The sequence below is a fragment of the Drosophila busckii genome, chromosome 3R, assembly GCF_011750605.1.
Source record: "Drosophila busckii strain San Diego stock center, stock number 13000-0081.31 chromosome 3R, ASM1175060v1, whole genome shotgun sequence".
In the NCBI taxonomy this organism is placed as follows: Eukaryota; Metazoa; Arthropoda; class Insecta; order Diptera; family Drosophilidae; genus Drosophila; species Drosophila busckii.
Genome location: NC_046607.1, coordinates 1,233,140 through 1,258,815, shown reverse-complemented (window position 1 = coordinate 1,258,815; position 25,676 = coordinate 1,233,140). Strand labels below are relative to the sequence as shown.

Below are 25,676 nucleotides of genomic sequence, written 5' to 3'. Positions count from 1 at the left end.
GCTTCACGTTCTCTTTTTTGCTTAAATATTCATTGAAAGTGTGCATTTTACTCCAAGCACCCACGTTCAACAAATTGTATCTAGGATGCAAAATTATGTAAAAGAATTTTGTAAAAGAAAGAATTTTATAGCGAAAAATATGTTTCTTACCGAGTTTGTGTATGTGAATAAAATAAAACAAATCGAAGCTGTTAAAAATATCAAAATTTAGCAACAAAATATATTTTAACTTTGTTCATTTTAATATAATAATACGTTTTAATCTTTTATTAAAACACTTGATAAATGACAATAATAATAAATACTGGCTGTTCAAAAGAATACGAGTTGAAATATAATGCCACCCTTTTACACTTCCTGAGTTCAAGTTGTTATAAAAGTATTTATTACATTTATTTTCTTGTACCAAAAGTCTTCCTAGTTCGTTTTTGTTTGTATTATCAAAATACAAAAGCCCAATTCATAAAATTCGATGTGACAAATGGCGTGTTTCCTGCTAACGATTGCCTGATATTGCAAAATCTATTCACAAGCACATTTACTACATTTTTAACACTTTTCTAAATTGCAATGCGACAAGCAAACATTTGAATAAACATAACTGTGATATGTACAGATGCATATTTGTTTTTACATTTTTTGTTTTATTACAATTCAATAGGCTTCTTTTGTTCTTTTTACAACCAATTATTTATGATTGACTAAATGAGTGAGCAAACTGTGAATGGAAATTAAATATTCATCATCTAAACAGTTGTTTATTCATGCATTATTTGCCTTAAAAGGCTTTGCAGATTTCATTGCTTTCATACCGATAATGACGAGTGAAGCTTAAAGCGTCATTAGCTATTAGAGCAAGTAGAGACCGAATTTAGCAATTAATTGTAAATTCAAACATTTCGCATAAACGTTTGGACTTACAATTAAATGCATATTACCTAGCAGTCCATGCTTAAATCGGTTTTTAATAAGTATTCCAAGCGTTTCTCCCGCGCCGGTGTCAGTTTGAAGAAATTCCTCTTAAAATACTCCAATTCACGCTTGGTGTGCAGAGGAGGCCAGAGCGTTGTGTATGACAAGAGTCTTGGAAAGAAGTTGCATAGTATTAGACCAAGGTAAAATTGAATGTATGCGGAGTACCTCTTAGTAAAGTATTGTTCGCTTACTGGCTTTGTGGATATGAAATACTTCAATTGGCGCATGAACTGCGCATCATACAACGATTTCATCTGCAGATAACGCCAATGACACTCGAGCTCACTATTGCCAATAAGTTTAGGTTCAGGCACATTAGGTGACTATACACTTACTAAGAGAATTTTTTAGTGCTATAACTGGGCTGCTCGCTCACATCTGCACTGTCTTTGTAGATTCGATCTATAAGCACCCAGTCCTCCAAGTCATAAGCAACGGTCGTAAAGTATTTTTGTTGTCGGATACTTTGCTCAAACATTGGCATTGCAACGATACTTCCCGCTCTGGAGTGACGACTGGCTATAGATGCTCTCTTGCTTCTTATAGAAGCTATTGACTTTCTGAAGCTCATTGTTGGCTTGATACTTGATACTGATGATTTGAATAAAAAATTAAGAATTTTTTCTAAAAATTGATTGACTTTACTTGGCAAATCAGACTTGAAGTTTATAATTTTTATGATGCTTACATAAATTCGTTCAAGCACATGAGAACTAATATAATAATATGTGTTTTTACCCTAATATAAAAAAAAATTATATGCTACTTCAACTTGTAGACGACGAAACATATTTCTCTGAAACAAATTCGCCTGACATCAAGGTTGACCGCAACAGTAGCTTATTCAGAAGGACTTGCGGTTGTCGACGCCGCAGTCGCAGGATATACGGCAAATGTTTGCTCTACAAAAACATGGCCACAAATGTGAAGCCTATTAGGGAGGCATTTAACAACGCTAACGTCGATGTGTGTGTGCACTAAAAACAAACGACCACATTATTGTTATTATTAATTCAGGGGAGAGCTTAAGAAGGAGCAGACGAAGGAGAAGGGGAATATATTAATGAAGTGCTATATATAGCGATTTCTCTTTGGCTTTTGCCGTCTCTGATGTTAATAAGTACAACCTTGAACTTTAACAAGCACCAAGTGAATTGAACTCTAATTGCACATAATGAATTGCACACACATTTGTTTGATTATTCGCCATTGAATAAGGTATAATTAAGTACGAGTGCTCAGAGCTTCTGCTAATGGCGAAGCAATAAGCAATTTATGAGCAATGCATGCAGATTGGGCAAAAATTATACAACTTCAGCAATGCATCTGTGGCGAGTTTAATACACAGCATTATTATTCAAAACAGTCTGCTTTCATGACTATGAAACGCATTCACTCAAATCCCAAGCCAAATATCGGTTTATTATAATGAACGCCGTCCCCAATGTTCGACATTATCAACAACAAGCCAATAATATAGATGTGCACACTCCGCTGAGAATTATTGTGAGTCGGGCACGTGGCAAATATGATTTTTGCCATGATTTTAATTTTAAGCGGGTGGAAACACCCACAAACCGCCTATTTATTGTTGATTGAACTGTAAAGCTGTTGACAACGTTGTTTGATTGATTGATTGATTGAAAGACAGAACAAGTATCAATTGCAATTTGTATTTGATTTGAGCAAAAAACTACATTTAAGTAGTTGCCCGTTAATAATTCATATTTAAATGCGCGTGTCCACTCAACACTTTAATTTTACGCATATAATTCATGTAATGCATTTTTAATTGTCCTCGCATGATGAACTAATTTAACAACAGAAAAAACAAACAATTGCACGCATTCGACTTCGAAATCCACTTTGACCAGAACCCAGCAAATGCGTTCATACTAAATTGCTTGCCCGTAGCCTAAAGTCTCTCTAAAGTCTCTCCATGCTGGTCTGTATATCTCTCGGGCGAAACCAACTTTTATATACACTTGGATTAGGGCATCGCCTTTTTCTCTCTTTTACATACACTTGCTCAACTTCATCATGAAATCAAATATCAAAGTGTATACAAACCCGGCCACTCGCATAGAATATGTGCAAGAAAAAAGAATAGCATGCGGTTAACAATTTGAGTTTTCGCTAAAATTAAAAACTATCGTAATATACACACCTCAACTCAGCTCAAAAGTTAGGCCCATATAAGCAGGTGAAAGCAATTTTTAGGGGCGATTCCTATACAAAATTAACTACATTTCACACTTCCTTGTTCTTAAAAAAAAAAGGGTTAAGGATTATACCCTTAATTTGATTACCAAATCTAAATTTATATACATATTGGGCTATATTTTAAAAATATATATCTTTACATTAAATAAATTAACGTTTTTTATAGTTAGGATCAATTTATAAGCCTCTGTAAGTATCTTACATATAATTTTGCACTTTTAATAAAAATACTTGAGAGTCGTCCTACTCAGTATGTCATATCATTATCAGTATGTCATTATCATATCATACAAAAAACATCAAATTTGTTGGAATTCAAATTCAAAACAAGCTGATTGTCAAAATGCTAATGGAATGAATATAGATTATTATAAGTACTATATCATATAATACAAATCAATAACACTTAACGCCCGCGGCAAGGTTTACTTCATTTTTAAACACTTTGACATTTTTGTAAAAAAGAAAAGGGTATTATGAAGTTGCCATGTAATGTGGGAGCAGTGGACCTTCCGTATATATATTCTTGATGACTCGACGAGCTGAGATCGATATAGCCATTCCGTCTGTCCGTCTGTCCGTCCGTCTGTATTGAGTGCGATTTTCTCCAGCACTATAAGTAGCTACAGCAACAAAATTTGTGTGTAGGTGCTGTCCTAAATCCAGGAAACGATATAGGCATAAACAATCTTTTAAAGTCTGATCTCTTGCTTCCGCAGATTTTGAAAATTTCAGAATGATCGGATAAATTGGAATTATTTACATTTCAATTTTCAGCCGGGGTGCACCGTGCTGACGCTACAGCGACCACCTGTGACGCGTCCGCTGTTTTGTGTGCGTTCATGAGTGCATGTGTTTGTATATTGCGTGTGTTTGCTGCGATGCCCTAGTCAAAGTGTATCTAAAAGTTTTTGGCGTGAGAAGTGAACATAAAGAGAGCCTGAAAATTATGAAATACTTATTACAAAATAATAACGAAATAGGACTGCTTAATATCTCAAATTCTGCAAAAATCATAGAAATTTGTTGTCCTGCGCCTTAGCCCCAGCGAGGTGGGGCAAAACTTTTTCAAAATAAAATCGTGCCATTTTATTTTAAACAACTTTTTGCCTGCGCTTCTAATTTAGTAAATTTCGATACAAAACATTTATTAACAATTTCGAAAGCCAGCTACAATCTTGTAATTGAAAAAAGATTCCATTTCCTGAGAATTTTGGTCTTTGTGACACACCTTGAAAGTGTCAAAGCGCCCGCGGTGTTTATGTGAAAATATACTAATATATGACGCAAAATCGATTGGAAAAATAAAATAATAAAACTTATAAGCATGTACATATGCTACGTATAAATAAATATAATATGTGTAAATAATTTAAATTGAAAAAAGTTAATTACTTTTTCATTGTTGATGCATAACTCTCAATTTGCAGTTTGTGACAGGCACAACAAAGTGAACAACAAATCTTATAAGTTGCAGGCGACCGAGATGTTATCACAACAATTTGCAAAGCTCAGCCGAAAGCTTGAGAGTCTTTGTGACATGGCCTACATTTAATTTATTTGATGACTTTAGAAATTGTTCACCTTGACGGGCAGAGCAGAGAAAGGGGGAGAACTAAAAGTGCAAGCGTTGCTATAGTTTTGCAAGCAATTAATTTCAAACAGGGTCAGCCATTACTCATGTCCAAGTAAACATATTTTAATGAAATGAAGCCGAGCTATAATCATGCCAACGGTTTCTTGTAAAGAAACTTTCAAGTGAACCACTTGAAATGCAAATGATTGAAGCATAAGTTTTGCACCAAACAGAAACATATGTACGACTGGCTCATACACAGAAGTACTATGTAGAAGTTTAGTGAGTGTCTTAAGCAAATGTTTCTACACAATTTCACTCGACATATATTCTGTTTATAAACTATGAATGCAAATAAACGGCATGAGCGTTGATGGTAGGTGATTGGGGGGAAAAGCAGATATCCAGCAAGTTTATTCAATTCAAGTCATAAGCAAATTTCGCACAAATTAAATGCGTAAAGTTTTGCAATTGTCGCACATCGGGCCATAAATTCTCTTGAATGTCCTTGTGTAAACGACTTTGATTATTATTGTTATGTTATGCCTGCCCCTGCTATTGCTGCATTCAGTGGAGCTGGCGAAGCGAAACGCAAGCCGATTTTTTCGCCTGGAAACGGCATTGAGATAATAAATCTTCGGCGCGAAACAAATCACAGCAATTCCATTATGTACATTTAATGATGTTGAGCGGCAAAGCTAAAGCTAAAGCCAAAACGTTCTACTAAACTCAGACCCAATGGCAAATCCAAATCCAAAGCAGCGAAGCAGTGACAATTACTCGCAACCCTAGAGCCATTTGTAAGGTTGCCACGAATGCAGTCATGGCGTAAATTGTTGGATATAATCACAAGAAATGGCCAAGCAGCACATCAACTACTCAGGTCTATAAATATATATAATATAGCTGGGTGTAAATGTTGTAGGTATATACTATCCGCAAAAGAGTAACACAAAGCGAGCAGCTAACAAAAAGTTTTTACAACTTCTATGGCTGCTGGGTGCTGCCGCTGATGATATTTTTTAATTAGCAGCATTTTCCTTGTGGCAAACTCTGACATTAATTAGAGCTGAGGCCACTGCCACGACGGCGGCGGCGATAGTATGCTGCGTATTTGCAATTGTGAGCTTCACACATGGGCAATAAACTTTCGTCACCTGCCAGAAGTCGTCAATCTCAACAAAGGTGCCTCGCAGTCTTTCATGCTGTTCAGTTTATTTATTTATTTTTTTTTTTTTTTCTTTTTATTATTTAGGCCATAAATCTGGCAAAAAATAAATAAAATATTTGCGAGGAGCAGCTCATAATATGAGTTGCTGCCACAAAGAACAGCTTATTAGCTTTGCAGTGCTTTGAATGCAACAGGGGAGGTGTGGCAAGTAGTATGTGTGCTTCTGCATATAGTAGAGTCTATAAAGAAGCTTCAGCGCGTATTACGTTTGTGTTTGTGTTTGTGTTTTTGTGTTGAGAGTAAATTTCGTTCCGTCATTAAATTGTATACCGACATATATTTTTTAGCGCTGCCAGCAGCTAACAGCATAATTTATTATTGTTGTCTGTGCAATTTTTACAAATATTCCTTTGCATTTTAAACGGATTTTTGCCTTTTGACCCGAAGTAGATGGCTTTTTAATTTGCTTTGTCAGCTACATTTTCAGCACAACTTTCTGCCGTGCATGTGCGTGTGTGTGTGTGTTTGTGTAGGTGTGTGTGCATACACGTGAATAGTTTTTGAAAATTATTAGTTTTCACTTGCGTAAACATACACACGATATACACCAGTTGAATATTGTTGGAGCCTTTCACTGATAGTTAAACTGCAAAGATGCCACTAACAATAAATATCTCTATACATTTTTTAAGATACATTATCAATGTGGAGGATGTGCCCTCATACATACATACTGCATTTATATTGACAAAAAACTTAGGCCGTACAAGGCCTGTGAAGACTTCAACGAGCTATCAAATTTGTAATATATTAAATAGCTTTTAAACTTTAACATTTCCATACATAAACATACAATTTTTCTATGCACTTGTATGCAAGCTTGTGTGTAATATCAAAATGGGTTGCTCACGTTGCGTTGCTGACCGCGTCACGCTTCACAGCATAAAGCAATTACAGTAGCGTGAGCTGAAGTTGAATTCTTGTATCTGTTAGTCCTGCACCTGCATCAGCTTTGGCTGCTGTTGCTTGAGGTCGACAGCACCACTTTGATTTATGAAATTTTTTGCAGCGACGCAATCATACCTGGTGCTAAGCAGCGGACGAAGAGGGAGGGGCCAGTGATTTCGTGTCTGCTAGAAACTTTGACTTCGACTGACTATCAAACTTTTTCCTGGCCATGTGCGCACCCGTGCTGCTTTAACTCTGAGCAACCTGAAGCAAATTGAATAGATTTCGCACCCATTACGCCATCGCTATCGCCATCCCCATCGCCACGCACACTATTGAGCGTAAATTTAGCCAGCAGGCACTGCACTTTGACAACACTTTGCCGCCTTTATGTGCGGCTCTGTAAATAAGCTTAAAACGTTGCACTGTTTGGCGTTGACACAAAACTTTAGGTGACTCTGCTTAACCCTTTGCCAGCAACGAATTTCCCAAGTGCACTTTGTTGTGTGTGTGTGTGTGTGTGTGAGTGCGTGAAAAGTTTGAAGCAGCGTAATGACTTTTTGGCATTAGAAAAGTTGAGCAAACAAAATACAGAAACTTTACAGCTACTAAAAGCCGAGTTAATAATTAAGAGCTTGCATTTGTTTTCAGATCAATGGAAATTCAATACTACAAGTTACAAGATTAAAAGGCGCATACACCACAAGGCACTACTCCTGTTAATTGCTTTGCCTTGTATGCACGTCAAAGCGCTTCGCCAGACAAAACAGCTGCACTAATCACAAGTACTCAATCATCTTTATTACTGACCACTCAGATGCACACATATAGTACACACACACACACACATATATAAGGCACAAGGTAAGCAAACGTGCGTACGCTTAAAACGCCCACAGCAAGCGGAGCTAAATTCGTTAGTGGGAAAAACTCACTTCAGATTGTTGCCAGACGCGCCTTGGCCGCAAACACAATGAGCAAATAAGAACAGCAGCTTCGCTAGAACTAGCAGAGGGACTAGCGCAGAATCAGCGAGCAATGAAATACCCGTGAAATCGTACAAGCACATATATAAACCACTTACCAACACACACAAACACACGTGTGAATTCAGGCCAAGTAAAAAATGTTGCGCACTTTGTGGCGCTAAGGTGCAAAGTATGTATAAGCCAAAGATGTATAAGCCAACAAAAAAAGCCAACAAAAAAGTACAAGTTTTGTTTCTATAACAACAAATCGGATATGTAAAGTAGACATTGCTGTGCTGTTGTTCTTGTATTCACCTAACCACTCAAGTTGGCTGAAAATTTGTTTGTTAGCCCTAACATGCTTATCAATGAGCCATGACAAAACACATCTCAAGAGACTTCAATACTTGCATATGCGTTTGTGTGCGTGTGCGTGCGTATTAGAATCCACTTAAGTCGCTGAAAAATAAGAGCTTGTTAAACACTAATCAATTGCAAACGTCTGACACATAAAAAATAACCCAAAAGAAAATGTCACATAAAAAATAAATTGAATTATAAACAATTTTTACGAACTCTCGAGAGTTTTACGCAATGTACCATAAAAATATTTATGTATGAGCATACTTTTGTTATTGCTATAGCTCTACTATTTCAATGTGATTTAATAACGATAACGAATTTCAAGAATCTCATCTGAATTGCTTCACTTCACTTTGTTAGTTAGTCCAACAATTGACGGATACGTAATCTGTAACAGTGGATCGTGCAATAGATGATCGTGCAACATACGCAGCAGCTCATAATCATCCTGAAAACTATTTTGCTTAAGCCGCACGGCAATTACCACTAAATCCCTATCGAATTACCTCTACGAATATACAAACATTGCGCGGTTAGGTATGGTATAGGGCAGTTTGATGCCTGGAATTCGGCATAGCATTGCAGCCGATTGTGTGTGTGTGTGTGTGTGTGTGTGTGTGTGTGCACAAGGTGTATGTGTACGTGAATTAGTGTTTGCCAAGCTGGAAATTACCTAATGCCGTCATTACCCGTCGGTCCTCGCTGTTGTTGCTCTTGTTGTTGGTTAACTGGATTAGGTTGACGCTCTAACATGACTACTAGCTGATGTTTGCCATTGTCACCTCAGAACTGAGCTGCGTTTAAGGCTTTGAACTGTAATTTAAAATGAACTGAGACGACACTTTGAAAAGTCATTAGAATATTGTCAGTTTGCTTTCCTATTCTGTATTGGCAGCATTTCGTACAAATTTTACACAGCTGTTGCTTAACTTTAAGCTGATTAAAAGTTTTTAGAATGTGCTAAGCTAATGCCGTGTGATACGCAACTAAAGCGACTCGAACAGGCTGCGCTGGCTTAACATTCGTTTTTAGCTACAGTTTGACTCATGTCTGGACCACATAACCATCACGACTAAACAGGAGGACCCAACAATTGAGTGCGCAAAAAGGGACAATCAAACCGCACTTTTGTTGCATATATGTAAGTTCACAGATAACGATACAAACTAAAAATGTTGCGAGTTGGATTTTAGTTTATGACTGGGTAGAGTAACCGTTGTACAGATAGTTATTACAGTTGTTGCTAAAACGTGTCTGTTTCACGCGAATGAGCTAATTGTGATAATTTGTTATACCCAACTGATAAATCAGAATTAACCTACAAGCGATATATACATATGTATATATATATGGTCTTCTTAGTCAAGTAATTTATTTGTACATAGCTGATAAATACGTTGTGTATTGTAATTGTTAAATAAACGTCCATGCAGACATGAATGCAAAATAGAAAAGGTAGAGCCATTTTTTTAAATTTAGAATAGAACCACAGATGCTGTTGTGGAAAATACACTTAGCGATAGTTATATGTCCAAGAAAGAAATTTGGGGCAAAAATTCAGTTGCGGTTAATATGGTCAAGCAAATTAAAAGCATAGTCACTTGGTAAGGTTTTTACGTTTCTAGGCTTTGCACATCGCTGCAAATGTTAACTCGCTTTATTTAAACAACCCGTAGAATACGTATAAGAGAAGCAGTATTAAGAACCTTTGCATTGGGAAATACAGTTATATATAACAGTGCTAAACAGTATTATAGCAGTATATTAAATAAAAACTGTATTACATTAAAAAGGGGGAAATATGGAGAAAGCAGTGTATAACGGAACACAAACGTATAACAGTCTAAAGCAGTATATTATAATAAACTATAATATATTACTGTTCTTGTTACGCGTATAGTAAATTATATCAGTATTTTAATAAAGGGATGTATACAGCAAGCTGTATATAAGATTATACAAACGTATATCAGTATAAAGTATTACATTTAATTATAACAGTATATATAAAGCATAGATGGCGCCACTATAGATTTTTGGAGCAGTGTTTAATTTTACAGCTAACAGTGCATTAACAGAGTTTGGATTCGCTCCTCACAAGCGACAAATTCATTTCGTTAACAAATTCTAAATTGCCGTTACAAAAACAAAAACTTAATTTTTGTAGCCGAGTTTTTTTGAATTAGGGGTGGTCGTTTCTATGAAGTTGGCTATATCGGCTATATCGACTCAGCTTTATTTACTAATCTAGAATATGAATTTTTTTTAATTATTGTAATAATAATAAATTTAACGGAAAAATCTAAAATAAATTACACATAAGCTTCACCATGTTCTCGGTCGATGTCAAAAATTTTAGAAAGCTTTTAATTTACATTTTTCCTTTAAAAATTGTGAGCGTAAGTCGCCTACATACAAAATTTGCTTGCTGACTGTCTCTGATTTCTTGTGGCCCACACAGCGATGCGCACAGACGCACATTCTTGCTAATCAACCATATATGTATATACCATATATGTATATATGTTGAGCTAATGAGCTTTTTCAATAGCTATCGAGTTTTAAATATATGTATGTATATATATATATATATATTGCGTGCTTAACTATGTAAGCGAATACTTAAGTGTTACAAAAGGTAAATCCTTTGCGTTGAGAGAACGAGACAACGGGAATATCTAGAGTAGTTGAGAATCTAGTTGGGCTTGATTTTTGCAAAGTGAAAGACGACGCACACGCTGAGACTCGCTCCGCTCATAAAAATGTTTGACAATAAAGAAAATAACCAAGGCAATAAGAAATATATATATATATCTTATGGGCGAACTTATTTTGATGTTCACAATAATCTGTGCACTGCCAGCAGCCCCGACCTGCAAAAGAAACGCGGTTAAAGCTGATGACGAACTCAGTAGATCAGATCTTGCTGCAGTTTATTCAACTTAATGGAAGGTCAAGGGAACAGTATTACATACATATATAAAGCAAGAAGAGGTGAGGAGCATAGGCAAACATACAGTTATTTGATTTACATTAATTGCTCTTATAATGTGTGGAGCATATTTGTATTTAAGGACAGTACTAATTTAAGAGCCAAGCTTTGTTTGTGTTGCGTTTTGGTTAAGCTGGAAGGGAAAGCAAGCATATACTTTATGGGGTCTGCCACGCCTCTTTCTGCCTGTTACATTTGCACAACTTCATGATACTTTCTCTATTTTTTATAAAAATGTCAGGGTGTATAAAAATGAAATTTATTATTTTACATTTATAAGCAACCATATATAGAATAGTTTGACAAGTTTGTCATCCAATCGTTATTTGAGCTTTGGGATACACAAAATAAAAAAAGGTTTACAATGTGGGGGCAGATAGTTTTCCTTTTTGTAGTTGCCAATAATTTGCTCTACCTTAATGGTAATGGAAATCGGAGGAGTTCTCAAAAGTTTTAAATCAACTTGGCAATGACATAAGTAGTAGATAAATAATAGGCTTATATTATTTAACAAAGCTCTGATTTATGTAGCCAATATTTGGGCTGTTCGGGGATATGACAGGTATGGGACTGTCTATATTATATACTGGATACAAAGGCGCGAATTCGTTTACGCCAAAGGCGTGCAGCTCTTCCTCATTGATGTTTCCCCGCAATGTATGCTTGGACTCCTCATATCTTGGCGACTCTGTTCGTGACATTGGGAACATCAGTTTGAAAGTTATATAAAAAGAGGTTAAATCAATGATTACCCATATCAGGAGAAATGGAAGTTAATATGTTTTCAATGGATGTCACTAGCGGCAGTTCATTGCCCTCGCCCACATACCGGGCGCTTCGACGTGGTGGCTGCTGCACAATGCCAGGAGTGGCGCGAGAGTCCGACCCGACTCCCAGCGGCCATGTGCCGATCGTGATTGGCATGGTAATCAGCTGTTGCTCTCGCACACTCTTCACCGATGCCTCAACCTCCAGCTGGTAGGCGATTTGTATAAGCTTGCATAGGCTAAGACAAGTAGGTGGCGTGCTGGGCACTGTCAGCTCGACTGTCAACGAGCGAGTGGACCGTCGCAAGATACTGTCGCCCTTTGCCTTTGATATGACAATACGATCCACCCGCGAATGCTCCGGACTAACACTTAAATATCGCACGAGCATAACAAGATATAGGTCTAGTTTAGAGACGGCCATATTGCTATTGTTGATAACCACAACGTTAATAGGAATGCGCTGACCGGGCACGTAGCCAGCCTGGGGCAGGTTGACTTCCATTTTAAGGGGATCCGTCTTGCAGGGACCGCAGCAGAATGTTCTGTAGCCTTCGCTATGTGCAGCTACCTACGAGAAATTCGTAAGAATAATAATTGAATATGCTCAACGGGGTCCCACCTTCAGTATGGGCGACTCAAAGTTGAGATCCATCATCTTTAGCACGGTAATACCATGAGTATAGGCCTGATCGAACTTCCAAGGTCTGATAAGCAGAACCTTGACTATATAGCGAACGCAGCCATAGCGACCCTCAAAGGACGAAGGTGACTGATATGGCAGCTGAACAGCGAAATTATAGTTGTGAACTCCTGCCTGTATGGTATACCTGTCATTCGCTTCCAAAATCACATAACTTGTATGAAAAATAATTTACATATTATGCGTTAAAGTTAAAATATTTACTCTGCTCGGAGCCTAGTAGATATGTCTGCGAAGATATGTAGTCTTCACGTCCCACATAGAGTTTTGTAGTTGCCATACGCCTTTCGCTCCATTTTGTCAAAGAATAACCGACAACTTTTACCAACGCCGCTGTCAAAAGAATTGTAATTTATGGTAAGTAAATTAACTTGGGGAAAATTATATAAAATATCAAATGATAAGCTGACCAGGCACTTGCTATAATTGCATTTCAGTACATAACATGCTTATAATAAATGGAACTTGAATCAGCTTTAATGCTCAAAATTAGATGCGTTTAGCGAAATTCGCATTCCGTATTTGGCATTCCGCATTCCTTTCTAAAAATACTCTACAACGCAAAGGGTTATCAAAATCAATGTCGTCATAATCAAACATGCACATAAGTATATACATGTATACTATATATTCCCTCTATCCATTATCACATTTATCGCTATCGCAAAGGCATTTACAGTACCGAAAGCAAATGAAATAGTTTTGCAAATAAATAGTAGAACATGTTACCTTGCACCTCCTTCACCTTGTCCGATTTTAAGGTTACACACCCGCTCACCAGTTGTCCTGCATAGAATATGCCAAACTTATTATTGTCAAAGCTAATCTCACACGTAACAACCATATCGACGGTCGATCGTCTCTTATTATCGAGTAAGTAAGCGTTTGAATGCGCCTCTCTACATTTAGTTCGAGCTATGGAGTGCGACTAAATTAGGCAAGTGCGAGTGGAAAAGTGCTGGACATGTTGAGCGCTGAGCTAGATAAGCGATAAGGCAGTTTATTTGTAAGTTAGTTCGTACCGAAAGGCAAGTTCGTTATAGCGTATGCGGATTGAAAATAATAGAAGTTGAAGGCAAGTCAGTGAACAGACCTTGACGATGGGCGAATGGTATACACAAAAATTTAACAAGTTAAAATTAAATGCTTATGATATGGCAGTTTACGCGTTGATAAGCTCAAGAAGTTCAGGGCTATTACTAATATGTCGCAGATGTATTATTATAAAAACTAAATTAAATAATTTAGAATTTGCATTTTAATAAGCATGTCACTCATCTCAAGATAAGTGTATTTTATTTAATCAGATATTTAGTTTTTAAAAAAGGACTATGTTAGATTATGCTTAGCATATGCTCCGGCCAATTTCTCACAGCCAGGTTCCCTTGCTGTTATTCATATCAGACTTCCCAGGCTCATTATTATTATTATTATTATTATTATTATTCAAAGGCCCTTCAGTGTAATCGATAGGGGCTGTGGGGCTTGGGACATCAAACACTGCGTACAGAGGTGTAAATCCATTTTCATCTAAGCTCAGCGTATTTGGTGGAGCTGTGCCGTCGAATTCATCGACTGCGCGGTTTGTTGAGCGCATATGAACAGCTTCCTCATAGTTGGGCGGAGCTACATATTTATAAAAAAAAAAAAAAAACAACAATAAGATATATACATTAATACAGTACGTACTTACGTATATTGCAATCGACCTCCCAAGGAGCATCTGGCGAAGGAGCAGTGGGCATATTAACAGGATTAGCAAAACCCTGGACATTGAGGGGCTGACGATTTGGCCCAAGTGGCAGCTCCTGCATATGCCCCAATAAAGGTATGCTTCCTATGGTCAATGGCATACCCAGCTGCTCGTCCTTGTGGCAACCCTTGACCTTTGCCACTACTTCCAGTAGATATGCGATTTGAACAATGCGGCAGAGATTGAAGCATGTGGGTGGCGTGGCGGGTACCCGCATTCCATAATTGAACTGTTTCTTGCAATGGTTTGGTACGGCTTCGCCTAGGAGTCGGCTGACCACAAAACGCTCGTTTCTTGAGTGTGTGCGCGACAGATGCTGAGCATAGTAGGTAACCAGCATGACCAGGCTAATCTGCAGTTGCTCGACGCGTATGTGACTATCATTGGCGGCCAGGATACCGATGGGGATTGTCTGGCCGGGCACAAAGCCCGTTTGGGGCACGGACAGCTCCAATTTTAGTGGCTCCGAGTGACAGGGCCAGCAGCAATAGATCTTTTGGGTCTCGCAGTGGGCGCCTACACGCAGGATTGGGCTGTCATAGTTCAAATCCATAAGCTTAAGTACTGTGAAGCAACGAGTATAAGATTGGTCAAACTTCCAGGGTCTGACCAGAGCCACTTTGGTCATGTAACGCACTCTGCCGTAGGTACCCTCAATGGAGGATGGGCAGACGACGGGTAACTGACACGTAAAGCTGTAAACATGTATACCCGCCTCCAAGTTTACTTGAGCTGTTATCCAATTGACACATATGTTAGATTGTTGTTAGTGCAAACCTTAGCGCGCTGCCTTACCGCTTTCATTGGAACCCAATAGATATGTTTGCGTCGCTACATAGTCCTCGCGCCCCCGGAACGTGTCACTTGAGGTTTTATCATTCTGTCGCCTGCTTTCTGTCCAGTGGGTTTCAGCAAATCCACTGATATTCAAAGTAACAGCTAAAAAGAATTTCATAATAATTTAAATTAGTAAGATATGGTCATAAGCCTAAATTTTATATGATATGATTGTCTAAAGTCAAAATGCCATCAACTACTTGATGTAGCGCATACCATGAGTCACACTTCTCACCAGAACTTCTTCTAAACATATTAAATACAAAAGTGCCGATAAGATAAGCATGACTCATTAAGAATGATCCAACTGTGTAGTCCACCAAATATAATGATTATAAATACAGATCTTAATTACCTTTAACGATCTTCACTTTATCCAATCTTAAAGTCACTTTTCCCGTCATCACTTGTCCCGCAAAGTACGTGCCATGTGGATTATTATCAAACTCAATTACACATGTAACACCCATAATGGAATATGAACCAATCGATAAACGCGGTTCTTTTTTAATATTAGTGACCTTCGTTCAGATTTTGCGCTTTACGCATTCAGAGTGTTTAACACAACTGATTTGATTCTAATTACAGCTCAAGCTACTTGCTACTGTATTTTGGTTTTTTGTTTCTGGCGTTCAGCCAAGCTTCCTCGCTGTAGAAACAGCTCCATATGAGTGTTAGAGGCACACTGAAAGTGATACAAAATTTGTTTGTTGATAACCATGCAATGGACAATTTTTATCTTATCACTATGTCAAGTATAAATAATACAATTCGCCAAGTGTATTGCATACAGAAACACACAAATAGAAGAAACAATATATAAGCATACTACTTTATTATAATCTTTATTTGTAAGTACATATAAATTTGAAAAAAATGTATTCGTAATTTCAATTTTGAGCTTCGGTTCAAAACCAAGTGCTGCGATCGACATCTTCATGAGCAAGACCGTTCCTCGTGGTGACACATTGCCCATTGTCGAGTGGGCTAGATATATTAAATACAGTATATAGTGGTTTGAAGATACAACTCTGTGTATCCTCTTCACTTGATCTTTTGGCTGGTGCAGCACTGGAATGCATGGCCTCTGCATAAGTGGGTGGCGCTAAGAGCCAAAAAAACTCAATTAAAACTCATTTATATTATATATACTAATCGCTTACGTATGCTGTCATCTGCAGCCCAGGGATTGGGTGATGGTAGAGCTAGAGCGGCGTTTGGTGCTTCAACTAGGACTAAGGCTTTTTCATCGACTTGTTGCAGAGGCACTTGCACCTCGTATGCAACGGAGCGTGGTTGCTGAATAAGTTTATTAGTAAGCGGCACATTTCCAATGGTGACGGGGAGGTGCAGGCGCTCGTTAATATGCCAGCCCTTGACCTTGACCTCCACCTCTACCTGATAGCCAATTTGTATAATGCTGCATAGGTCAAAGCAGGTGGGAGGCGTGGCAGGCACACGAAGCTCAAAAGTAAATTGCTTCTTGCTGCTTCGATGGACGCCCTCTCCAGTTTTGCGGCTTACAACAACTCGATCGTTGTTAGTACCCATCCGGTTTTGGCAGTAGTATACAACCATCATAATCAATCTGGCCTTGATTTCCTTCACCTGGATGTGGCTGTCGTTGGCCACCAGCACGTCCAGTGGTATGCTTTGTCCGGGCACGAATCCTCGATGGGGCAACGATAACCGTAGTAAGAGCGGCTCCGAGTTGCAGGGCCAACAGTTGTAGGTCTTTTGACTCTCTGCGTGGGCTGGTGACTTAAATTGTACAAAGCTCAAATTAGAAAATGGGCAATCACAATCTCTTTTGACATACACGCAATAGGAGTTCATCCCGGTTGAGGTCCATTACTTTCAGTACGGTAAACGCTCGTGAAAATGTTTTGTCCAATTTCCAGGGCCTGATCAGCTTTACTGTTATCATATAGCGCACGCATCCGTGGCTGCCTTCAAAGGAGGAGGGGCATGCGGTAGGCAGTTGGCAGGAAAAGTTGTACACATGACAGCCCGGAGCAATGGCTGTATCTATAATTTATTCATTTATAATTCAAATAATACCAGAGTTTTTCTACAAGGCTATATAAGGACGCTGTAGGAGCTAAAAAATTGAGTGTGTCCAAAGACTCGCTTAAAACACAATCGTCTGATGGCAGCTTTAATACTCACCAGTACCAACTGCACTCAGCAGCTCAACTTTTGATCTAATATAATCCTCGTGGCCAGTATACTCATCGGTTTCTGACTTGTTTTCGCTATCAGTGGTTGATTCGGTCCAATATGTTGACGCATAGCCTCTGATTTTCAATACCACAGCTATCAATAGGTAATATATAAAATTATTTTAAATACAGAATATCAGCAAATTCAGCTCAATTTATCAGCAGTGTTTCCCCTTGTAATCGAAATAATAAATATCAGACATCGCTGAGTCATGCGCTGTCTGTCAAGACAAAAAATAATGAACGATATTCCTTGGACAGATTAAGATTCTGATTTTAATTTGATAGCTTACCTTTGACCAAACTTTGTTTATCTGTATTTATTATTACACGGCCAAGAACTGTCTGCCCCGCAAAGTAAGTGCCGAGTGGATTGTCATTGAATTGAATTTCACAGCTTAATACCATATTTAATAAATTGTACTCAATGTTTATAAAATTGATCTGCTTTGTTTGCGTGTATGAATTTCACTGAATTTAAAGCAACAAGTGTTTCAACAAAAAGACAGAGTTGACACCGCTATCTTATCTAGTCCACATACAGGTAAATGTATTTTTTTTTTTTTTTTTAACACAATAGATTTTGTTAAACTTACAAGGTATATCAATATTCTACTCTCTACGCATCTACCATGCATAGGTATATTGTTTTGTAAGTCAAAAATTGCGCGTATGAACATAAATATTCATAAAATATTATACATATAAAAACAGAAAATGCAAGTTAAAATTTCGCCCACATGTAACTCAAACTCACCGTGCGCTATGAGATTATAGAGAATTTCAGCGATAAGATAATTATAGTACTCAACGCTATAGTACTAACGCATTAAGACACTAAAAGCAAAAAGCCCAGTTACCGTTCGGCACCGAGCGTGTTCGGTTGGCTCCAAGCGTTAATCATTCGAAATGTCGAACAACTGTATGATAACATTTGATCAAAATGAGCATGGCACCTACTTTACGGGTCAGGTGGTCAGCGGCAAAGCTATAGTCAATCTCAATAAATCCAAAAAGCTGCGAGGTATGTACCAAACTTACAACATCAGTCGGCTATAATTTGTAATTTGTGTCTATGGAAGTTATATCCAATGCTATATAGGCTCCCCTCGCGCTTATCGCCATTATATTTATCTTATCTGTAGACAGCGTATTTAGTTCTGCGGCACTTTTTGGGCTGTGTTTATTTTTATTTGGTTTTCTTTTTGGCTTGCAATTTTTTAATGCCTAACTATAATTGATGCAAAACGCTTGCAATGAGACTTACGGAATATACATATATACTATACAATAGTGATAATTTCATGAAATTCCAGACGTGATGACTCATATCTTTACACTTGCCTATATTTAGAATTAGTTGCCTTCAAGCGCTTTACATTTTGCATATTGTATAGGGAATGTACATAACGTACAATCATATATTCATATATGTATATGCTCCGTAGTCAAATAAAATAAATATTTGATAGGGAAAAGCCCTGCAGTTCACTGGTGAATACACAGTAACTTCTCCAATTACCGATCATCAACTTTGTTACCCCCCGTAAAAAACATTGGTGAAATTAACACGGCGATGTCATAGGCAGTTACCAATTCACACCGTTAGCTTTACTAACAATTAATTCGTTAAAATCCACTAAATTCTGGGGAATTCAATAAAATAACCAAGGCTTAAAGATTATTTTTCTAAATTATACATAATCATAATATAATTTTTCCCGCTAAAATAAAAATAAACAGTTTCTAGTACTGGGTATATATAAAAAAAATATATTATTTAAATGTTTGATTTGAGAAGATTCACCTAATACTATGGTAATTAATTATTCTTGTTATTGATATTTTCACCATAGGATATGCACAGCAAGCTTTTTAATTGATATAAATAATATCGTTTGAAACCAATGGCCTAATTTACACACGTATTTGCGTTTAACAAAATGTTTAACACACACGCTTTTCAAAAATACTTCCTCATATTTCAGGCATCAAACTAGAAATAAGCGGATATGCCTGTGCTCAATGGCGCCGTAAGCATGGCCGTGTGATGCCCATGCACCAGGTGAATGTGAAGCCCGGACGACGACGCTTTGTGGGACGCGAGGATTATATAGCATCAACTACATTTCTAATGGGCTCGGAGCAGGGTCAGGTGTTCAACATTGACGCGGGCACTTATACGTACACATTTGCATGCCCCATACCAAGTCATTGTCCATCTTCGTTTGAGGGTATGTATGGACACATACGCTACTTGGCCAAAGTGACATTCATCAGACCCGGCGCCTCAAATCGCACCACCAACGTAGGCTTCACTGTGCTCAAGCTCCTCGATCTGAATCAGGAGAGCAAAATGCTGCGCGAGCCGGCCACCAATGAGGCCATGGAATACTTTTGCTTCATGCACGACAAGCCAGTGCACATAAAAGCGACGTTGCAACAGCAGGGCTACGTCCCGGGTCAGTTTCTGCTTGTCCATGCCGATGTAAGCAATAACTCCAACTCAGACTGCAAGAAGCTAATGATTATGCTGTATCTGCGTGCTACCTACACTGCCGATACGCCAGCCTTCCGCACGGTCTCTGAGAAGATACTGCTGGCCAAACGGGAGAGTGGTCCGGTGGTGCATCATGGCCAGAAATCATTCACGGAGTCGCTGCGCATACCGGCCACAGCTCCAACCTGTGAGCATCTCAGCAAAATAGTGCGAGTCTCGTACGAGGTGCGCATTGTGGCTGTCATGAATTGGCTGATGGCCAATCCGAAGGTTGTCATACCCATTACCATTGGGAACGTGCCGTTAGCTACTGCTGGACCTGGGCCTGGACCTGGATCTTCAACTTCACCTCCTTACGCTGATTTACCTGGCGACTTGCCCTGCACGTCAGCGCGCGCGATGGCGCTAGCAGGCGCATCGGGATTCGGAAACAGTGCCTTTGAGCACACAGAGCTCGAGGACTACGAGTTGCCTGAGGATGGAGACGATGAGTTCGAAACCGAGGAGGATCTGCCGCCAGAACTGCGTAAGTCTACAAGCTATACGACTATATCTTTTACTTTTCTTTTTATATTTATTTCTGCATCTTTTTGCCACCTATGCCAAAGCTCCTCCTACGTATGAGCAGGCCATGTTCATGACCGCTGACATTGCGGACAACGATACGAATACGGTTAGCGAAGCCGCTCGATTTACGCCCCGCTATCCCGTCTTTGATGTTGATACATTTCAAAGCCCGCCGCCCAATCCACCGCAGAAGAAAAGACGTCGTCGTCGCCATCGCGCTGAGCCACGCCAGTTGACAAAGCAAGCGCTTAAAGCTGAGAGCCAAGAAAAGGAGAGAGAACCGGTTGAGTCACCAGTTCAGATTTAAATACGGTGCAGTTTTATCACATAATACTTATCTTATCTGTATTATGTTTACGTATTAAAAACCATTATTAAAATATAGAGTCGTCTGTTTGCGACTAGCGCGAAATAAACAAACACCGACCACGTCATGAAACTTATAAAACAAAAACCTAACAATATACACAAATATTTGAGATAGAATGATTTTGTATTTTTTAACCACAACTGGATCGAGAGATCTTGTATCTTGTTGTTGTAAAGCAATAAGCTATTTTACTGATATTTCCCTTGCTTTATTAGTTTTTGTTTTCATCAGCTTATTCGCTCAATTAATAACCAAAACAAAGCAAGAAACGAAGCGAACACTTTAGCGCGCTCTCTCGACCGCGTGCGTATTCTCTGAGAGCTTTCGAGTTGGTGCTCTCAACTGATGATGTCACACGTGCTTTAAACTTTTTGCTGAGTATTTTTTTTGTTGGCGTTGTCAGTTCTGTTTAGTTCGTTGCGGCGTTTCGTTGCCCAGCTCGCGTTTTTCATTGTAATATATTGGAAAAGATTTATCATTAAAATTCCTGCACGCTACACCTAAAGCATGAATATTAATTATCGAGTTTAATCAACAATGCCCTCGACTTGTGTGTTTTCTTTCGACAGACCCAATCCGATTTACTATAGCGGCGAAACAATTAATGGTCGCGTTGTTTTAACTAACAGCAGCAACAAGTCTGTGAATGGTAATTTTTATTTTTTTGCAATCAGGTGTAATAGTAATTTATGCAATACATTAATGGTCAGTAATGAGTGGAATATATAGCAAACTTGTATAATTAGCATATACATACACATACATAGCTGTACATTTATTTGTCCACACCACGCAACTTTATAAACAAAAGAATGTTGACAAAAAAATATATCAGGATTAAAAATTAATATGCTCTTGTTTGTTGAAGACTTTGTTAAATTTAAAGTCAATAGTAGAATTCTTTAAAATGTAGTGTTTGAATTAATGTTGGACTGTCTGATGTACATATGTATGTACGTATGCATATGTATTCGTCTAATTACCAATCAATTTTGAAAAGTGATAATTGACTTTCATACTCTACATCTGCCAAGTCGCGTCTGTGTTTCTCATTTATGCAACAGTTAATAATAAATAAGTAAATATTCAAAAATTTTGGACGTCAAAGATCACAATTGGGGGATAAGCAATACACATACATATATACATATGTATGTACCAAACGTATGGTGAGATTCCCTATTTTTGAAAGAGATCAAAAATATTTTAGCATTCTAGAGTCGTCTCGTAGTCGCTTTGAGCTGTGAGCATAAAAGCTCTTTAGTATAAAAGCTTAACAGCCATGCCCAAGTCTTATCAATCTTATTTCAGTTTCACTGCGCCTTAAACACAAGCGACGCTAATGAGATAAAATATACTATAATTACTACTACGATGTACTATTTGGTACTGATACATAATAAATTGGGCAAAACAAGAAAATAAATGTTGTAACTCTTAAACCAACCCAATATCAGCTTTTTAGGCGATACGGAATTCTCTTTTAGAAGCAAAATGTACATTTTTATGGTAGCAAATACAATTCAGAACAATTAAATTTGTCTGAGGTCTGCGGTCCTACGATTTGATTTAAGATATTTAAGGATTATATCTGTTGAGATTTTATTGCCACCTCTGGAAGTAGTACTACTCACAGGTTGAAAAACCTCGAGCTTTTGAGTAACTGAGCTTTGAGTGGATGTTATCCATTAAAACGTGGATTTCATCCGATGGCCTTTTGCTAAAGTAAACTTCTATTATAAGCGGGTGGAATTATTCGTTATTTATCTCTGTGCTAACTGTGTTACAATTTTTTATGCCACAGCTGTCTATATATTATTTGAAGGCGCCGCTAAAGTGCGCTGGGAGGAGCATCGAACCCGCACGGTTAATGGTAGAACGGAAACCTATACTGTGCACTTCCGTGCCTCAGAATCGTATTTGAATACGTGCACTAATGTCTTTGGCGAGGGCGAGTTTCCAGCGGGCACACATACATACACATTCAGCATACCCCTGCCGCTGGAGTGTCCGACCTCGTGTGTGGAGAAGTATGGCAAGATAGCGTATGAAGTGTCACTAGTAATGGATCGCTCCTGGAGATTCAACAATGTTTTCAAACAACCACTTACAGTGCTGCAGACTTATAATCTCAATATGTACCCAGAGATGCTCGTAGGTTACCAAATTCGATTATGTGAAGTTTACTCTAACGTTTGTTGACTATTACGATTGTAGGTGCCGCTAAAGAACGAGGATATCAAGTATTTCTGCTGCTGGCCTTTTTCGTCAGGTCCAGTCATCTCTACTCTAACCATACCATTTGGTGGCTATGCGCCCGGCCAGAGAATACACTACACACTGCAAATAGACAATCAATCGCACGGCTATGATCTGCACGGCATCGAGTTATCCTTGATACAGATCTATGAGTTCAAGGCCACATCACCCTCTTACAAATCACGAAAACATTCGAATGTTCTTTCGGAGGAGTACCAGCCCGAGCGAGTACGTCGCCTATCGAAGAGACTTATAAATGCCAGTCTGGTAATTCCACCGGTGCCTCCGTCGACTAGACAGCAGGGCATCATTAAAGTGACCTATCAGATCAAAATGGCCATTAAGACCGGCGATTGCCACAGAGATTCGGATATTCATATGCCCATTACAGTTGGCACAATACCTCTGGCTCAGAGTGCCGAGAATCCCGCAAATGCGTCTGAATGGATACCTCAGACGCCAGACACTCCAGCCGGAGCCGCAGCTGATCTGCCGCCGAGCTATGACCATTGCCGTAAGTTTGAAATATAAATATTTGTGCAAACTGTATAAGTCTGTATATATTTGATTGATTTCCAGTACCACCTTCCTTCGAAGAAGCCACTCATATTGGCTCCAAGTTTGTGGATACAGATGTCAATGAACACAATCGCACCGACGACTTTATACCTCGCTATCCAATGTATACAAATTTTGCGACGCCTTCGGCGCCGTTGCTCGACGATAGACCGGACGTACCAACATTAATATTGCCGAGTGCGCCGAGACTCAATTGAAACCCTGTAGGAAATTTATCAAAATTTGTACTTACTCACGTACTAAAACCAAAGCTTTTGTCCCATAATTCACGTAAAATACTATAAATTGGTCTTCAAATTTTAAAATCTTTAATAATTATCTTATTTCAGTTATTTCATAAATATGTCTGTGAGCCTAAAGCACCTTTTCCGTGTCGGCATGCTCGATCTCGTAGTAGAGATAACGTGGCCTAAAATCGAGTTGCTCCCCAGACATGGCATGTTTGTCTTTCTTGTTCAGATTAGTGATCGCCATGAATTCCGCCTCACGAAAACTAGAAGCTATAAGAATCAGAAGGTAAAGATTTATGTACAAAATAAATTGGAAATAGCTCACCCAAAGAACTCATGGAAGCGCTTAAGTTTGTGGCAGCTAAAGCAGACGTTGTGGCCAGACGTTCGGGTGTCTGAGTAGGAGACATGGCCGCCAAATCGAAATGGGAACTATGTATGCCGCCATCCTGCTTAACACACTGCAGGATATGGGGCGCATTTGATATTATTATCGGTATGTGAGCCATAATAAAACGCTTTTTATGCTTGGTCTGGACAATCACCTCCACCTCGTAGCTGAGTTGAAGGCAGGCACAGGCAGTGCTGCTTAATGTGGGCGGTGTGATTGGCACTTGCAAGGTGTACAAGTGCTGAAAATTCTGCAGCTCGCCGTGTGGCACACTCTGCAGCTGGTGACTGCTGCTCAGTAGCTGACGGCGCTCTACTTTAAACTCACTCCGCTTGGCCTTGTCCTTTTGTCGGGCCACGTAGGTGGTCATCTGATTCAACTTGTAGGTCAGCATGCTCAAGGGCAATTCTTGCAAATTTTGCAGTCTCACATGCACCGATATTCCTGTGCCGGGCTCGTAGCCTGCCCTGGGTATATCTAAGTGCAGCCGCAGCGGCTTTCGCCAGAATTTCAGCGCAGGTGTTGGCTCCACAGCTTGCGCTTCGCAGGCGCCTAGATCAGGTGCTGAGCTATCCTCGGAACGTGGCTGCACCTGCAATTGTCGATTCAAGACAACCTCCACTGGTCGATCCGTGCTACTGTGTAGTAGCAATTTTAGAGTGTAGCGTATATGGCCATTGGCGCCCTCATAGCTGCTGGGGCAATTCGCTGGCAACTGGACGCTAAAGTCGTATCTGTAGCAGCCTGCATCAAGGAGCTGCGGCAGTGATGACTCGGAGCCCAGGAAATAGTCAACCTTCGCAAAGTAATCCACACGCTGTTCATAGGAAAGTGGGGGCTTTGGTACTTTCGGTTGCTTCTTCTTCTTTTGCTGAGGCTGCAACCAAGCGCTGCACGCAAACCCATTCGATTCCAAGGCAATGGCTGCAGGCAAGTAATAAATTTAATCGATTTTGTGGTGACTCATGCTGCTTATCTATCGGACTACCGTGACTCATTGGCAATTACCTCTGATTAGCGCGCGCTCCGGCAGCGTTAAATAGATGCAGCCATTGACTGTCTCGCCGGCGTAGTAGATACCACTGGGTTTCTCCAACTGAAGATCGCAGCGATGATTCATGATTGAGCTGTTCACTGGTCAACTGTTGCACTGCGTCTGCTGTGCGTGAGTTCTGCTGTTTGCCTATTAAACGACATTACCTTATCGACATTATGCATGTTGAACCAAAGTTTTTATAGTCACATTATCTAATCACAGATAGGGCGGGTGCGGATGCCTACC

General features: G+C 39.1%; 7 protein-coding genes across 12 annotated transcripts; 2 read left to right on the top strand and 5 right to left on the bottom strand.

Moving 5' to 3' along the window:
• Positions 1–645: 645 nt before the first annotated feature.
• LOC108602591 lies at positions 646–1,598 on the bottom strand. 2 transcript variants are annotated; one of them, XM_017990730.2, is made up of 4 exons: positions 1,311–1,598; positions 1,141–1,260; positions 922–1,083; positions 646–846 (listed from the first exon to the last, which is right to left on the bottom strand). In XM_017990730.2, exons 1-3 carry the CDS (start codon positions 1,544–1,546, stop codon positions 939–941), a joined length of 501 nt encoding a protein of 166 aa, XP_017846219.1. In that variant the 5' UTR covers positions 1,547–1,598; the 3' UTR covers positions 646–846; positions 922–938. The 2 variants fall into 2 exon arrangements, with proteins under 2 accessions (XP_017846219.1, XP_033149991.1); XM_033294100.1 differs by having other exon boundaries at positions 646–1,083; positions 1,311–1,597.
• A 9,867-nt stretch (positions 1,599–11,465) lies between these two features.
• On the bottom strand, positions 11,466–13,600 carry LOC108602067 (arrestin domain-containing protein 17). Its single transcript, XM_017990086.2, has 5 exons — positions 13,416–13,600; positions 12,891–13,019; positions 12,606–12,823; positions 11,969–12,554; positions 11,466–11,904 (listed from the first exon to the last, which is right to left on the bottom strand). Exons 1-5 carry the CDS (start codon positions 13,528–13,530, stop codon positions 11,720–11,722), a joined length of 1,233 nt encoding a protein of 410 aa, XP_017845575.1. The 5' UTR covers positions 13,531–13,600; the 3' UTR covers positions 11,466–11,719.
• Positions 13,601–13,957: 357 nt separating this feature from the next.
• LOC108602111 (arrestin domain-containing protein 2) lies at positions 13,958–15,950 on the bottom strand. Its single transcript, XM_017990136.1, has 4 exons — positions 15,632–15,950; positions 15,235–15,378; positions 14,380–15,171; positions 13,958–14,312 (listed from the first exon to the last, which is right to left on the bottom strand). The coding sequence occupies exons 1-4, from the start codon at positions 15,744–15,746 to the stop codon at positions 14,056–14,058; spliced, it is 1,308 nt and encodes a 435-aa protein (XP_017845625.1). The 5' UTR covers positions 15,747–15,950; the 3' UTR covers positions 13,958–14,055.
• A 146-nt stretch (positions 15,951–16,096) lies between these two features.
• On the bottom strand, positions 16,097–17,941 carry LOC108602433 (arrestin domain-containing protein 3). Of its 3 annotated transcripts, none has more exons than XM_017990552.1 (5): positions 17,792–17,941; positions 17,446–17,592; positions 17,096–17,304; positions 16,440–17,037; positions 16,097–16,381 (listed from the first exon to the last, which is right to left on the bottom strand). In XM_017990552.1, the coding sequence occupies exons 1-5, from the start codon at positions 17,904–17,906 to the stop codon at positions 16,185–16,187; spliced, it is 1,266 nt and encodes a 421-aa protein (XP_017846041.1). In that variant the 5' UTR covers positions 17,907–17,941; the 3' UTR covers positions 16,097–16,184. The 3 variants fall into 3 exon arrangements, with proteins under 3 accessions (XP_017846041.1, XP_017846042.1, XP_017846043.1); XM_017990553.1 differs by having other exon boundaries at positions 17,096–17,298; XM_017990554.2 differs by lacking the exons at positions 17,446–17,592; positions 17,792–17,941 and having other exon boundaries at positions 17,098–17,207.
• A 430-nt stretch (positions 17,942–18,371) lies between these two features.
• Positions 18,372–21,044, top strand: LOC108602060 (arrestin domain-containing protein 17). Its single transcript, XM_017990079.1, has 3 exons — positions 18,372–18,522; positions 19,487–20,524; positions 20,607–21,044. Exons 1-3 carry the CDS (start codon positions 18,408–18,410, stop codon positions 20,870–20,872), a joined length of 1,419 nt encoding a protein of 472 aa, XP_017845568.1. The 5' UTR covers positions 18,372–18,407; the 3' UTR covers positions 20,873–21,044.
• Positions 21,045–21,344: 300 nt separating this feature from the next.
• LOC108601678 (arrestin domain-containing protein 3) lies at positions 21,345–24,183 on the top strand. 3 transcript variants are annotated; one of them, XR_001915218.2, is made up of 5 exons: positions 21,345–21,584; positions 22,740–23,089; positions 23,153–23,708; positions 23,774–24,043; positions 24,103–24,182. XR_001915218.2 is itself a non-coding variant. In XM_017989587.1 (5 exons), exons 1-4 carry the CDS (start codon positions 21,473–21,475, stop codon positions 23,968–23,970), a joined length of 1,215 nt encoding a protein of 404 aa, XP_017845076.1. In that variant the 5' UTR covers positions 21,345–21,472; the 3' UTR covers positions 23,971–23,976; positions 24,103–24,183. The 3 variants fall into 3 exon arrangements, 2 of the variants coding, with proteins under 2 accessions (XP_017845076.1, XP_033149846.1); XM_017989587.1 differs by having other exon boundaries at positions 23,774–23,976; positions 24,103–24,183; XM_033293955.1 differs by lacking the exon at positions 24,103–24,182 and having other exon boundaries at positions 23,774–24,059.
• On the bottom strand, positions 24,059–25,565 carry LOC108601677 (arrestin domain-containing protein 17). The gene is made up of 3 exons (XM_017989586.1): positions 25,403–25,565; positions 24,329–25,318; positions 24,059–24,273 (listed from the first exon to the last, which is right to left on the bottom strand). The coding sequence occupies exons 1-3, from the start codon at positions 25,512–25,514 to the stop codon at positions 24,128–24,130; spliced, it is 1,248 nt and encodes a 415-aa protein (XP_017845075.1). The 5' UTR covers positions 25,515–25,565; the 3' UTR covers positions 24,059–24,127.
• Positions 25,566–25,676: the final 111 nt, after the last annotated feature.

What these genes read in the sequence shown, in the direction of transcription:
- LOC108601678 (XM_017989587.1), top strand. Translation starts at nt 21,473, where the DNA reads ATGCCCTCGACTTGTGTGTTTTCTTTCGACAGACCCAATCCGATTTAC. An exon ending in ATATGTACCCAGAGATGCTC is followed by an intron (nt 23,090 to 23,152) that starts GTAGGTTACCAA and finishes TTACGATTGTAG; the next exon opens with GTGCCGCTAAAGAACGAGGA. An exon ending in GCCGAGCTATGACCATTGCC is followed by an intron (nt 23,709 to 23,773) that starts GTAAGTTTGAAA and finishes ATTGATTTCCAG; the next exon opens with TACCACCTTCCTTCGAAGAA.
- LOC108602111 (XM_017990136.1), bottom strand. Translation starts at nt 15,746, where the DNA reads ATGGGTGTTACATGTGTAATTGAGTTTGATAATAATCCACATGGCACG. An exon ending in TAAAGTGAAGATCGTTAAAG is followed by an intron (nt 15,379 to 15,631) that starts GTAATTAAGATC and finishes AATTCTTTTTAG; the next exon opens with CTGTTACTTTGAATATCAGT. An exon ending in GGAGGTCGATTGCAATATAC is followed by an intron (nt 14,313 to 14,379) that starts GTAAGTACGTAC and finishes ATAAATATGTAG; the next exon opens with CTCCGCCCAACTATGAGGAA.
- LOC108602433 (XM_017990552.1), bottom strand. Translation starts at nt 17,906, where the DNA reads ATGGTATTAAGCTGTGAAATTCAATTCAATGACAATCCACTCGGCACT. An exon ending in TAAACAAAGTTTGGTCAAAG is followed by an intron (nt 17,593 to 17,791) that starts GTAAGCTATCAA and finishes ACCTATTGATAG; the next exon opens with CTGTGGTATTGAAAATCAGA. An exon ending in GGCTGCAGATGACAGCATAC is followed by an intron (nt 16,382 to 16,439) that starts GTAAGCGATTAG and finishes TTTGGCTCTTAG; the next exon opens with CGCCACCCACTTATGCAGAG.
- LOC108602591 (XM_017990730.2), bottom strand. Translation starts at nt 1,546, where the DNA reads ATGAGCTTCAGAAAGTCAATAGCTTCTATAAGAAGCAAGAGAGCATCT. An exon ending in AGCACTAAAAAATTCTCTTA is followed by an intron (nt 1,261 to 1,310) that starts GTAAGTGTATAG and finishes TATTGGCAATAG; the next exon opens with TGAGCTCGAGTGTCATTGGC. An exon ending in GAACAATACTTTACTAAGAG is followed by an intron (nt 1,084 to 1,140) that starts GTACTCCGCATA and finishes CTTCTTTCCAAG; the next exon opens with ACTCTTGTCATACACAACGC.
- LOC108602060 (XM_017990079.1), top strand. Translation starts at nt 18,408, where the DNA reads ATGTCGAACAACTGTATGATAACATTTGATCAAAATGAGCATGGCACC. An exon ending in TAAATCCAAAAAGCTGCGAG is followed by an intron (nt 18,523 to 19,486) that starts GTATGTACCAAA and finishes CTCATATTTCAG; the next exon opens with GCATCAAACTAGAAATAAGC. An exon ending in GGATCTGCCGCCAGAACTGC is followed by an intron (nt 20,525 to 20,606) that starts GTAAGTCTACAA and finishes CCTATGCCAAAG; the next exon opens with CTCCTCCTACGTATGAGCAG.
- LOC108601677 (XM_017989586.1), bottom strand. Translation starts at nt 25,514, where the DNA reads ATGAATCATCGCTGCGATCTTCAGTTGGAGAAACCCAGTGGTATCTAC. An exon ending in GGAGCGCGCGCTAATCAGAG is followed by an intron (nt 25,319 to 25,402) that starts GTAATTGCCAAT and finishes ACTTGCCTGCAG; the next exon opens with CCATTGCCTTGGAATCGAAT. An exon ending in CGCTTCCATGAGTTCTTTGG is followed by an intron (nt 24,274 to 24,328) that starts GTGAGCTATTTC and finishes TGATTCTTATAG; the next exon opens with CTTCTAGTTTTCGTGAGGCG.
- LOC108602067 (XM_017990086.2), bottom strand. Translation starts at nt 13,530, where the DNA reads ATGGTTGTTACGTGTGAGATTAGCTTTGACAATAATAAGTTTGGCATA. An exon ending in CAAGGTGAAGGAGGTGCAAG is followed by an intron (nt 13,020 to 13,415) that starts GTAACATGTTCT and finishes TTCTTTTGACAG; the next exon opens with CGGCGTTGGTAAAAGTTGTC. An exon ending in TTGAGTCGCCCATACTGAAG is followed by an intron (nt 12,555 to 12,605) that starts GTGGGACCCCGT and finishes AATTTCTCGTAG; the next exon opens with GTAGCTGCACATAGCGAAGG.